This window comes from Scyliorhinus canicula, chromosome 3 (assembly GCF_902713615.1).
Source record: "Scyliorhinus canicula chromosome 3, sScyCan1.1, whole genome shotgun sequence".
In the NCBI taxonomy this organism is placed as follows: Eukaryota; Metazoa; Chordata; class Chondrichthyes; order Carcharhiniformes; family Scyliorhinidae; genus Scyliorhinus; species Scyliorhinus canicula.
The window spans coordinates 111,592,236-111,606,369 of NC_052148.1; the positions used below are offsets into that span (position 1 = coordinate 111,592,236).

The following is a 14,134-nucleotide window of genomic DNA, read 5'->3' on the forward strand; positions in this document are numbered from 1 at the left end:
AAGTGGTCTGAAAATATTAGGCTTACACAACTGTACAATTGTAGTATTTGCATTAACAGAAGGCATAAACCTACAAATAAGCAACAGAAAATGTTCACAGAATAACTCTTCAATTCCCACAAAAAAATAAACACCTTTTCAGGGGCAGGAGTCGGTCCGGCAACTCCAAACCTGTTCAATTCAATTAGCACATGGTTGATTTGTATCTAAACTCCTTTTGCCTACATTTGCTTCGATAACCCACAAAACCTTTACTGAATAAAAATCTATCAAGTTCAGTTTTGAAATTTTCAACTGACCCATCCTCACTGCTTTCAGGGGTAGAGAGTTCCTGATTCCCCTTTGTGTGAAATGTTTTTGGACATCACATAGTCTAATTCTGATTTTATTACCCTTTTTCTGGACTCTCCCAACAGACAAAACCATTTCACTTTATTTGCTCGAGCAAGTTGTTTAATCGTCTTTCTTAAATACATCAATTAGATCACCACTTAATTTTCCCAGTAAAAAATGCTGTAATCAGCTCTAGTATTGCACAGGGATAGAAGTGAAATTCCTGCCACAAAGATCTCTAGATCTTGCAACAAAGCTTTCTTTGAGGTTACAGCAAGCATCCTTCTTTCACCGCTCACCCCACACTGAACCAATAAAACAGTCCAAGTCTTTGTGCAGCTCATACCTGCTCATAGTAATAACTAGGCAACACTCAGCCCTGGGCTCATAAGTGGCAAGTAACAGTTCCCTCCCATATATGCCAGATAATAACCATCTCTGCAAGATAGTCTCATCGCCTCCCCATGACACTCCACATCACTGAATTCACCATCAACATTATGGGGGGTTACCATTGACCAGAAATTTAATTGAAAGAATCACATAATTACCACTGCTACAAGGGCAGATCAGAGACTGGGTAGTATCTCACCTCCTGACGGTCCAAGCTTTTCCACCACCAACAAGGCACAAATCAGGAATGTGGCTGACTACTCTCCAGTAGTCAGGGGCTGGTTTAGGGGCTAAATAGCTGGCTTTTAAAGCAGAGCAAAGCAGGCCAGCAGCACGGTTCAATTCCCATACCAGCCTCCCCGAACAGGCGCCGAAATGTGGCGACTAGGGGCTTTTCACTGAAATTTCATTTGAAGCCTACTTGTGATAATAAGCAATTTTCATTTCATTTCCACTCAAAAGAATGAGAACAGCTCCAACAATACTGATTCAACACCATCCAGGATAAAGCACGCACTTGATTGGCACTGCACTCTCACCTTTAAGCCTTCATGTTATAACCTGCCTGCTTACCATTGGTTGGGGACTAATGGCAATCCCACAATCCTTTGGGAGTATGAGCTGCCCCAATGAGTGGGGGCGGAGAAATCATTAGCAGATTCCCTGCATAAATAAAGCTGGCCAGTTTGGAACCAGGCAGAGAGGAGTTAGCAGCAAAGGAGTTGCTGCTGTTGTGTACATATATGTTATTGTAAATAAATGTTATTTCTTTCTGTCCTTCAACTCGTGCTGAATTCTTCGTGGCCCTCACAAAACTTCACTTTCTCTACTACTGGTACATGACAGCCGCAGTGTGCAGCATTTACAAGGTGCAATGCAGCAACTTTCCAAGGGTTCTCTGGCAGCAGCTTCGAAATTCGCAACCTCTACAGCCTTGGAGAATGTGGAATTACTGAAGGTATATGGCATGTAGGATATACTGGCTTTTCAGCCCAATCAATCCATGCCAGTGGTTATCCTCTACTAACTCTCCTCTATCCCATCTTTCCTCATCAAAATCTACCATTGTAACCATCTATTCCCTTTTCCCTCAAATGCTTGTCTAGCTTCCCCTTAATTGAATCTATAGTATTCGCTATCACTGCCAATGGTAGAATGTTCCACACCCTGACCACTCTTTGGGTAAAGAAGTTTCTTCTGAATTCCCTATTGGATTTCTTGGTGACTACCTTATATTGATGTCTTCGAGTTATGCTCTTCCCCACAAAAGGGAAAATTCTCTAATTATCCATTCTATCAAAACCTTTTATACTTTTAAGAACATCCATTAGGTTATCCTTCAGCCGTTCTTATTTGAAGACAAAAGAGACCCAGCCTGTTAATCCTTTCTTGATATGGATTTCTGGTATCATCCTTGTAAATCTTCCCTGCATTTGCTCCAGTGCTGCTTTATCCTTTTTATAATATGGCAACCAGAACTACACATAGTACTCAGGTAGTGTGCTTTGATACATGTTTATGATAACTTCAGTAGTTTCCAATTCCACCCCTCCACAAATAAAGCCTAATGCTTAGTTTTTTTTTTAAGGCTTTCACAGAATCTACAGTGCAGCAGGCCATTCAGACCATCAGATCTGCACTGGCCCTGGGAAAGGGCACCCTACTTAAACCCACAATTCCACCCTATCCCCATAAGCAACCTAACCTTTTGGATACAAAGGGACAATTTAGCATGGCCAATCGACCTAACCTGCACAAATTTCTGCTTTGTTAACCTGTGGCAGTGCAAGGGTGCATGGGAACACCACCTCTCCAAATCACACATCACCCTGATGTGGAAATGTATTGCAGTTCCTTCATCATCAATGAGTCAAAATTCTGGAACTCCCTGCCATTGAAACAGTTCAAAGTATTGGCTTACCAACACCTTTTGAAGGGCAACAACTTTTAAAGGTCAATGAGGAGTGGGCAACAACAGCCGCATCCATATCCCATAACTGAATAAAAGCTCAAACAATAATACACTTAATAATGTGAATTTTCTTAGCAGTTAGTGGAAGAAGAAAAGCTTTTGGGACAGTAAAGTTATGGGATCTATGTTAATACTAACATTCCAATTCTACATAACAATGGGCAATTTAATCAGAAAATTAGGATGTTTTAGTCTTAGTTTTAAATTAAGCACAACCAAAAGTCAGGCGTATAGGTCGCACAGATTTTATTTTTAAAATTACTTAACCATCTATCCAGCAGCAATAATTAGTACTACCATTTTTATACATGGGTGTGAAAATAGTTGGGGGCGATTCTCCGAGCCCCGCGCCGGGCTGGGATGACGCGGGCGCGCGATTCTCCGAGGTGTGGAGAATCAGCGCCATTTGAGCCGACGCGTTTGGCGCGGCCCCGGTTGCGGGAATCTGTCGTATCGGCACAGCCGCATGGCCCATCCGGGCCGGAGAATTGGCGGCCCCGCCGATATGACAGAGTCCCACCGGCGCCATTCACCTCCGGTTGCTACTGGTGGGAATGGTCGGGGGGCGGCCTGTGGGGGGGCTCCAAGGGGTCTGGCCCGCGATCGGGGCACACCCACCGGCGGGCCGGCCTCTCCCCCCGCTGGGCCTACTTTCTGCCGCAGCCGGCCCCTGAGCAGCGACTCCATGTTGAGTTGGGGGCTGGCACGCTAAAGAAGTCCCCTGCGCATGCGCAGGTTGGCGCGGCCCAACAGCGCATTCACGGGTTGGCGCGGCCGAGCGGCGTGAACCACTATAGCGCCAGGGCCCAGTTCATGCCGTCATTCACGACGGCGCGAACACTTGGGCTCCATAGTGAAGAATCGCCGCCACTGTCTTTGTAACAAAACTCAGTCACAGAATTAAACCTGCAAATCCTAATTATATTGAAAAAAGTATAATGTTGAACTAGGCATTTTGGTTATTTAGTTAGGAATAAAGAGGTTTACATAAGCGTCTGTATTAGTACCAAATCCAAATTATTGTTTATGTACCAAGATAATAAACTAACCAATGTCTCCGTTGACTCTAATTGCCCATCATCAACATACTTCACACAATTAGCTTTACTGTGTACATAACTGCAGTCTTTTTTATGATGAGGACATAAAGCTATAAATTTCATTAAACGGTTACATCACATCTTTCGAGTCAGGACCCTTCAAGATCAGTGGCCAATACTGAGGAATGTAACATGCCCAAAGTATGCATCTTATTGTTAAGTACAAATATAGCTTAGCATGTCTAACAGCTACACAAATCCACAAGATTGTTTATCTGTACTGAAAGAAACATTTTGCACCTTGGAGGAGGTTCTGTGGGCGAAATTCTCCGACCCCCACGACGGGTCAGAGAATAGCGGGAGGGCCTTCCCGACATATTTCCCGCCCTCCCGCTATTCTCCCCCCCCCCCGCCCAACTCCCGACACGAATCGCTGCCGCCGTTTTTTTACGGCCGGCAGCGATTCACAGCTGTTCGATGGGCCGAAGTCCCAGCCCTTTACGCTGTTTTTACGAACGGCAAACAGACCTGGTCTGGCCGTTCGTAAAAACGGCGGGAACAACTCGCTTTTTATAACCATGGCACCGATTGGCACGGTGCACTAATGCCCGTGCACTATTTGTCCTTCCGCCGCCCCGCAGTATCCATTCGCGGGGCGGCTGAGGGGCATCCGGCCCACACATGTGCGGATTTCGCGCAAATACGCGATGACGTCATCCGCGCATGCGCGGGTTGGAGTCTTCCAATCCGCGCATGCGCGGCTGACGTCATATGACGCGTCAGCCGGCGCTAACTCCGGCAAGCGGGCTTAACGAAATTCGTTAAGCCCGTGATGCCAGAGCTTGCGGCGTCGGGCTGCTAGCCCCGACCGGGGACCAGAATCGGTTCCCGGTCGGGAAGGGGCGCGCTGGCGTCAAACCCGCCCGGGTTTGACGCCAGCCTTACGATTTCTCCCGTTTTGGGAGAATCGCGCCCTGTATTCCTCAAATTGAAGGCAGCCTTTACAGACTACAAGGATATGATATAATTTTTTTTTGTTGGTGGAAAGGGGGGATAATTCCATGAGCCAAACTCACATTCAGATGGTACGACAGTGTAGCATTAAACTTCTGACATCACACCAACAATAGAATCTTTCTCACTTCTTCATAATTTTAAGCGGTGACAACATTGTTTTTTTATCCACAGACCCCAATACCATTTTTCTATTCTTTCGCAGGATGTAGATGTTGCTGATTAGGCTAGCATTTATTCCCTATCTGGAGATGTCCTTGAGAAGGTGGTAGGGAGGCGCCTTCCTGAACCACCGCATGTCCATGTGGTGTAGGTACACCCACAATATTGTAAAGACCTGAGAGAATAGACATTGTAGTGTGAAAATTATATCATAGATTATCATAGAATCTACAGTGCAGAAGGGGGCCATTCGGCCCATCGAGTCTGCCCCAGCTCTTGGAAAGAGCACCCTACCCGAGGTCAACGCCTCCACCCTATCCCCATAACCCATTAGCCCCACCCAACACTAAGGGCAGTTTTGGACACTAAGGGCAATTTATCATGGCCAATCCACCTAACCTGCACATCTTTGGACTGTGGGAGGAAACCGGAGCACCCGGAGGAAACCCACGTACACACGGGGAGGATGTGCAGACTCCGCACAGACAGTGACCCAAGCCGGAATCGAACCTGGGACGCTGGAGCTGTGTAGAATTTGTGCTATCCACAATGCTACCTACATTCTTTATTTATTCAGTGCCATTGTCATGGCAAAGTTGGTAGCACCCTTGCCTATGAGTCAGAAGGTTGTGGATTCAAGTTCCACTCCAGCGATTTGAGCAGAACAATGTAGGCTATCACTCCACTGCAATACTGTGGGAGGGAGTTCTGCACTTTCCGTGTTGTGGGCTTTCTCATGAAAAACCCCTTCAGCTCTCTCAGGTGAACCTTTGGATTCCATGGCACTATTTCAAAGATCATCAGAGGAGTTATCCCTGGTGTGCTAGCCAATATTTATCCTTAATTTAAAATCACAAAACCAGATCATCATATTGCTGCTTGTGGGTGTTTACCGTGCTGTTGCTGCATTTCCTACACTACGACACGTTGTGCTCGGCGCGGAACCATGCATGCTGGTTAAATCACGGGAGAGGCCGAAATCGGCATCCTTGTCGGACAGGAATCGCGGGAGACACCAAAATCGGCATCCGCGTTTAGGCAGGATTCGGTTTGCGATCTAACTGCCTCGCTCCCATTGGCGGGTTCCAGATCCTGCCCAGACATGTTTAGAGACCAATTAAGAACAATCTCCATCTCATTAATGAGATACAAGTCCAATCTAATGGCCCCCCGGGAACTAACTGGCTGCCCAGCGAAAGGTTACCCGGGTGCCGTTTAGCACCCTATTTAGAAATGCAAAGCTAGAGCAAGGGGAGCTGAGGAGGTGAGTAATTATTTCCAATCCCCGGCATGGTTGTGTTCTGGGTATCGAGTGATTGGTGTCTTCATTGTATTGTCTTTTGTATTTGGATACTGTCAATTGTTCTGGGTACCAAGTGATTGGTATCCTCAATTGTATTGTCTTCGGTCAATAAACTAAATTATTTGCAGATTGTGTTTGCTGCTTGCTCCTGCTGGTGCCTGCAAATGCCTGGAGGCTGCTGCTGCCATTTCCTTCCTTTTCTGTAGCCAGAAAGAAGAACAATTTTTTCAAGATACCTAGAACACCGGGCTCAGGGGTACGCATGAGTCCAGAAGACAATCAGGTTTGAAGCAAGAAGATGCTGCATGACCTAGTGCACAACACTGATCCAAATGAGCAACCTATGAAGATGTTGAAGAAGTGCTTTCGCAGATTTCATAGATAAGCACTGTGGTTAGCACTGCAGGGAGCAGAGTGGTGCAGTGGAAGCGTTCTGGGTCCATAACCCAGAGGTAGATGGATCAAAACCATTCTGTTGGGCGGCATGGCAGCACAATATTTAGCACTGTTGCTTCACAGCACCAGGGACCCGAGTTTGATTCCCAGCTAGGGTCACTGTCTGTGCAGAGTCTGTGTCTGCATGGGTTTCCTCCGGGTGCTCTGGTTTCCCCCCCACAAGTCCCTTAAAGACATGCTTGTTAGGTCAATTCGACATTCTGAATTCTCCCTCAGTGTACCCGAACAGGCGCGGAGTGTGGCGACTAGCGGCTTTGCACAGTAACTTCATTGTAGTGTTAATATAAGCCTACTTGTGACACTAATAAAGATTATTATTGCTGCCTCACAGAGCCAGGGACGTGGGTTCAATTCCAGCCTTGGGTAACTGTCTTTGTGGAGTTTGCACGTTCTCCCCATATCTGCATGGGTTTCCTCTGGCTGCTCCGGTTTCCTCCCACAGTCCAAAGATGTGCAGGATAGGTGGATTGGCAATGGTAAAATTGCCCGTTAGTGACTAAAGAGGTGCAGGTTAGGTGGGGTTATGGGGTTACAGAGATAGGGCAGGGGTGTGGGTGCAGATTCAATGGGCCTAATGGCCTCCGCCTGCACTGTAGGGATTCTGTGATTTCAGATTGCTGATGCTTTTGCTGTGGCGATTGCTGCATATAACTAGCACATCACATGGGTCAAACATGCTGGAATTTAAGGATGTTCAACTGCACCTTGAGCATCAGTATGTGTATGCCAGGATTTGGTTCCGGTGAGATTGCGCCGTGAGGGAGGGCCTGCACAGCTGCGGCTCGTGGACAAAGAATGGTACTGATATGTGGAACAACCAACAGGTAACGCATTGATGAACAGATCATTTCTACGACAAAGCTCTGGACATGATAAAACATTCTCAGGCTTTTTCTTTGTTTCTGTTGAGGGACCTGTGAGGGTTGATATCATGCGTTTGTTTTTTTTTCCCATTTCCTTTCACATGTCTGCAATTCTAGCTTTGGATCCACACCTTTCCACCTTATGGGGCTGTGCTTAGTTTTATCCAAATAACTCCTTAAAAGGCCTCTCGTTGCATATGTACTGTTTTTATGACCTCTCCATTTCCAATCACCTGTGCTGGTACGGGGCTGGTTTAGCACAGGGATAAATCGCTGGCTTTGAAAGCAGACTAAGGCAGGCCAGCAGCACGGTTCAATTCCCGTACCAGCCTCCCCAAACAGGTGCCGGAATGTGGCGATGAGGGGCATTTCACAGTAATTTCATTTGAAGCCTACTTGTGACAATAAGCAATTTTCATTCATTTCATTTCTCAAATCACTGAAATTGGCTCTCTTGCAATTAGATTGTCATTTTTATTTTTATTTGTCCTCCCCCATAAACAATTTAAAATTATTTATATTAGATTGTTATTACCCAGATGTTCTCTCACTGAAACACACTCCACTTGCCCTCGTTCATTAACCAGAACTAGATCCAGCAAGTAGTGCTTCCTGTCTGGGTTAGAAACATACTGATTAAGTTATTCATAGAAACATTTTAGGAATTCTTCACCCTCTTTGCCCTTCACTATTTTTCTTCCAGAATATATTAGGTTATTTGAAGTCGCCTACTCTTTCTATTCTATTTTATGTTTCAATTGCCCCGAAATATGCCCACAGAGTTTCTCCTTTGTTTCATTTGGGGTCTATTGTAAAAACACCTAGAATTGTAACAGCTCCTCTTCTATTGCTTAAAATGGTCATATTTAAAATCATTTTGCCAGTACAATGTACTTACCTCTTGGTTCATCCGTAGTAACAGATTCAATGAAATCTCGTGGAGTCATAAAAAGCTGACCTTCATGTGTCATTGATGTAAACAGCCTAAATCTTTGTTCTTGGGAAGAAACATACAGTTCCACATCTTCAAAATCAGATTCTTCCATTGCACTCTGTAAGGCATAAAATTCAGTTGTTGATCTTCAATTTTTTTTGAATACATATTTTAAATTTATTTTACTGTTATTACAGCACACAAACATGCAGAAGTTCCTTCTTTCCAGAAGATCACCTATCTGATAAAGTCCATTGCACACTTTGAACAAAACCTTTCTTTGGTTTTTGTTTATTATCACGTGTACCGAGGTACAGTGAAAAATATTTTTCTGCGGGCAGCTCAACAGATCATTAAGTACATGAGAAGAAAAGGAAATAAAAGAAAATACATAATAGGGCAACACAAGGTGTACAATGTAACTACATAAACACCGGCATCGGGTGAAGCATACAGGGGTGTAGTGTTAATGAGGTCAGTCCATAAGAGGGTCATTTAGGAGTCTGGTGACAGTGAGGAAGAAGCTGTTTTTGAGTCTGTTTGTGCGTATTCTCAGACTTTTGAATCTCCTGCCCAATGGAAGAAGCTGGAAGAGTGAGCAAGCCGAGTGGGAGAGATATTTGATTATGCTGCCCACTTTCCACAGGCAGCGGGAGGTGTAGATGGAGTCAATGGATGGGAGGCAGGTTTGTGTGATGGACTGGGCTGTGTTGTGTTTAAATGACAAACGTTTAAATAAAGTTCTTTGAACAGGCAAGATTGAGAAGGACATTTCCTCTTCAAAATCTGAACATGAAGACACATCATCATGGCCTTCCCTTCCACAGCAGTATAATAAAATTCTTCTTTTTAGTCATACCTTTTTAAATATTGCAAATTTAACATCTGTATAAATTCATTTCTGCTTTCACCAAGACCAGAGTCAGGGCCCAATCTAACTTTGTGACAAAGTATGCCGAGAATCCCTGGAGAGAGCAGTCTCAAACTCCTTTGACTTGAAGTATAAATTTAGCATAATGTCAAACCAGGTTTACAAATAACCAGAGAATTATTATAGCATGGAAGGAAGCATTTTGGCCCATTCTGTCCTTTGTAGCCACCGACGTTGGCCATTCCCTCAATACAAAATGGAGGAACGCAAAGCTTGCAGGGTAAAATGGACAAAGTTTGCAGCACAGCAGGCTGCAACAAACCACTGTGTATTCTGTCTGCTAAGAGAGCAGACAGCACCGAAACTAACATTCTGCATACTAATGAGGCAATCCCCGGGACAGTTAGCATAGTAATGGAACGATCCCAGGGACAAAGGACACAAATAGGGAAGTGATTGCAACATTGTATGGGAAGCCAGACACCCCAGCACCAGCGGGGTTCGAAGACAAAGCACCTGAAGGCCCGCCCAGTAGCCGAGGGACAGCCTCAGTATTGGGGGGATTCAAACAAATCGACTGGGAAGAGACCTAATCGATCCCCAGCAGATAGAGGGTCCTCCCAAAAGGGGCGCGAAGCCCTGGGACCTATAAAAGACAGGTCCCAAACTCAGTTTGTTCTTCTTGACCAGCCCTCCTCTCTTGACCAGCCCTCTCGACCAGCCTTTACCGAAGAAGACCTTGACCGAGAGAGAGGAGAGGTTCCGACAGCAGCCGCCAGCAAGTAAGTGTCTCACAACGATCGCTACCAGAGATAGACACTCCTGACCCCTTTTAACCTGTACCAACCTGAGGTCTGCGGACCCAGTGCAGAGCAAGAGGCTATTGTCCCCTGATCCGGCAGTTCCTTATTCAGATAAGTATTGGTCTATTTAGTGGTAGGAATAGTTTAGTCATCTTAGCGTGTGCATGAGTAGTTTATAATTGTATTATAATAAACTCATTTGTTTGAACTTACTAATTGGTGTATGGTTTTATTGCTTTGAACTTGACCTTGAAACTTGTGGCGGGATCTTAACGATACCTGGTGACTCCAGAGCTAAGTAACGAAACAGAGCCAAATTGAGTGTTAAGCACACTCACCCAGAACGAGCAACACCTTGCTGGCTCTCCTGAGGAACAGATTGGACCTGCCTACCTAACCTGTATTTAAGGAGAATACATACTTCCTTCCGGCAGTGTAAACAACAACATTTTGAACTGTTAAGAGAGAACTCTTCCTCATATCCAGGTATGTGCACAGCGTAGTCTTGTACAAGACTATGACTGGCATCTGCTGGGAAAGAGACAGATATTGCAAACATGGTTGTATCTGTGTGAGCCCACATGCACCTTAAAAACAAAATAAGTCACAACAGAACTTTTATCACTGGTCGGGGCCTTTACGATTCATAGGATAAGAATAGTAGTAATTGTCCAACTCATTGAAATGGATCTGTTTATGAAGAGGCAAACATGGATTGAACAATCTGTATTTAAATATTTTTTAAAAGCACAATATCCCTCATGGCGTTCCCTGTTAATTCCCTGTGCATCTTCTGTGCATACAAGCGTACAAATTAGGAGCAGGAGTGGGCCTCTCGGCCCCTTGAGCCTGCTCTGCCATTCAATAAGTTTTTGACTCATCTGATTGTAACTTCAACCCCACATTCCTGCCTACTCCTGGTAACTTTCACCCCCTTGTTGATCAAGAATCTATCTAGCTCTGCCTTAAGAACAAGAACACTGCTTCCACTGCCTATTGAGGAAGAGAATTCGGACTCAACACTCAGAGAAAGACAATCGCCTCATATCTGTCTTAAATGAACAATTCCTTATTTTTAAACAGTGACCCCCTAGTTCTAGATTCTCTGACATGAAGAAACATCCTCTCCACAACAACCCTGTCAATACCCCTCAGAATCTTAAAGGTTTCAATCAAGTCACCTCTTAGTCTTCTAAACTCTCGTGGATACAAACTTAACCTGTCCAACCTTTCTTCATAAGACATCTGCCCATTCATGGAATTGTTTCGTAAATTCAGGTGATTGCCGGTATCTTGGTGTTTCCCATCAATTATGGACAGCAATCCGCCTGTTTGCCGCTAGTCGTGGTGCGAGGTGGTGGCCCTAGCTTACTGTGCCAAGACTGGCTGAAACGTCTGTGTCTCGACTGGCAACCGGTTGGCCAAATGTGCCCGGATGGGCCGGACACCATACTGGTGAAATTCCTCAATGCTTTTCAGAAGGGCAAGGGCACCATCCAGGGGGGCCACGGCAAAGATCAGTCTAGACCCATCAACACAGCTACATTATTTCCGTGCCCGCCCGGTTCCATATGCACTATGGCCGAAGGACACTGAGATCGACCACCTGGAGATTTTGGACATCATCCTCCTCATACAGGTCACAGATGGGGCAGTGGCGGTTGTACCCATGCTAAATACAGATGGCATTGTACGCCTTTGCAGGGATTACCAAGATGACGGTCAACCAAGTTTCCTGGTTGGACTGTTACCCAGTACCAAGGATAGAGGACGTTTATGCAAAACTCAGTGGAGGTCATTCCTTCAGGAAGCTTGACATGAGCCACGCTTATCCTCAATTGATTTTGGACCCAGGATCCATGAAAAACATGACAGTGAATAGACACCTGGGCTTGTGTGAATATAGCAGATTGGCTTTTGGGGTATCAACAGCCTATGCGAGTGATAGAAAACATACTGTGGGGTTTACCATGTGCTGCAGTTCATCTGGACAGCCAGGACTTCGGACCAAGAATATTTGAGGAACCTTGACAAGGTAGTCCGCCATTTTACAGCCACTGGGGTTAGACTCCATAGGGGGAAGTGCATGTTCCATGCCCGGGAGGTTACATATCTCAGTTACTGCATGGATCAAAACGGCCTTCACCTGGTTGAAGACACAGTGCAGGCAATTCGGCAGGCCTCGATTCGGACGGCCCCACAGAACTCTGTTCTTTCCTTGGACTCAGCTCATCGGACCTCGTGACCCAGTTGGCCCTCCTGCACCATCTGCTGAAGAAAGGCCAGACATGGATATGGGGTTGGCCGCAGCAGGTGGCCTCTACAGAGATAAAGAACTGTCGTCTTCATGACTGCTTACCCACTTCGACCCCGCCAGATCGCTGATAGTCCCCTGTGACGCCTCGCCTAACTGTGTCGGAGCAGTGTTGCCTCACCGAATGGACGATGGCACAGAATGGCCCATCGCCTTCGCCTTTTGGACTCTTGGGGCAGCTGACCAAAATTACGCCAGATCGACGAGGAGGGTTTGGCCATGGTGTTTGCGGTTAAAAGGTTCCATCAATATATCCAACCCGAAGTGCTGCCTATACTGCCACCATACACTTAACGCCGACACCACCACTGGGCTCATGGAGTACCTGGCCAGCGAGAATGGTAAAGGGGTCGATAACAAAGTACCTAAAGCTCGTTGCCACCACCCGAAATGGCAACTCCACAAATCTCCTTTCCTGTCCTCTGGCTTTGATCGGGGACACCTCGCTCTTTCCCATGTTCAATTTATAGAGCCTCCTATAAAAGGCCTCAAATGCCCCATTCACCCCCTCCGGGTGCATCACCACCTTACCCCGCTCGTCCCTCACTTGACCAATCTCCCTTGCCACTGCATGCTTCCTCAACTAATGGGCCAGAGTCATTTTTGCCTTCTCCTTGTATTCATACATGCCTCTCCATAACTGCCCCACCACCCTCCCTATAGACACTAACCAAAACTCCATCCAGTGCCTCTGCCTCTCCTTCAGCAAACGATTCTACCCTCAAAAGTCACATCTATCAGCCTTGCCCTATCCTCCTGCTCTAATCTCTTCCTGCGGGCCCGAATCAAAATAAACTCCCTTCTAACTACGGCCTTGAGTGCCTCCCACAGCTTGGCGGCTGTGACCTCCCCCGTATCTTTCAACTCCACACAGTCCAAATGTCAACCTGCACCCGCTCGCGCACCCCCTCATCCGCCAACAGCCCCACATCCAGCCTCCGCTGCGGTCATTGAGCGTGCCCCTGAAAAATCCACAAATGATTTATGTTAAATTATATCTGCTAGGGTGAACAAAAAGTTCTCTCCTGTTACCCAAGGAAGATATTAGGAAATTGGGTCCAGAAATGAGACCCCAATTTATCAGGCAATTTAGGGGTTAAAAAGACGAGGTGAAAAAAACATGCTAGCACAGAGTCAGAGAGCTACGTCTGGTCGAGTTACACTGTCCAAGTCAGACTTAAACTCATTAGTGAGAATACTCAGGATGCTCCAGATCCATAGTTCTGTCTGACCAACTATTAGCCCATTACAGAGTCTGATGGCTACTTTGTCCATCAATGGGAAGTTAGTTGTATATCAATAGCATGGCTCTGTTCTTTTGTATAAACGAGAGAGCAATCAAACTGTCAACATAACACTGATGGGTTCAAGCCTGGAAACCCCAGCTGGGTGAAGCTTAGAGAGAGAGAGATAGAGAAAGAGAAAAAAAAAGCTGTTCTCAACAGTTAGAGAGGTAAGGCTTTGGAGATCAACCAAGAGGGATCATGAAAGTTACAGAGGGGAATGTTAGGTGAGAGTACCTTTACAAAATGGATATTTAAGCAATGTACCTTTAGGAAATGCAGTGATGTCAGAGTGTGGGTGGAGCTGGGCTTCCGCTCGGCCATTTTGAAGTTTTTAGTTTCAGTTTGAGAGAGCAGCTGGGAGTGTCTGTGTGTTTTGCTGAGAGCTGCAGG

At 45.8% G+C, this 14,134-nt stretch overlaps 1 protein-coding gene across 4 annotated transcripts in view; it reads right to left on the bottom strand.

Moving 5' to 3' along the window:
- LOC119962883 (calcium uptake protein 3, mitochondrial-like) overlaps positions 1–14,134 on the bottom strand; it is a 211,743-nt gene that overhangs the window by 182,065 nt on the left and 15,544 nt on the right. For all 4 annotated transcript variants that reach the window (XM_038791113.1, XM_038791114.1, XM_038791115.1 and 1 more), the window contains exon 2: positions 8,435–8,588. In XM_038791113.1, coding sequence (XP_038647041.1) covers positions 8,435–8,588 — 154 coding nt within the window. The remainder of the gene's footprint in view (positions 1–8,434; positions 8,589–14,134) is intronic.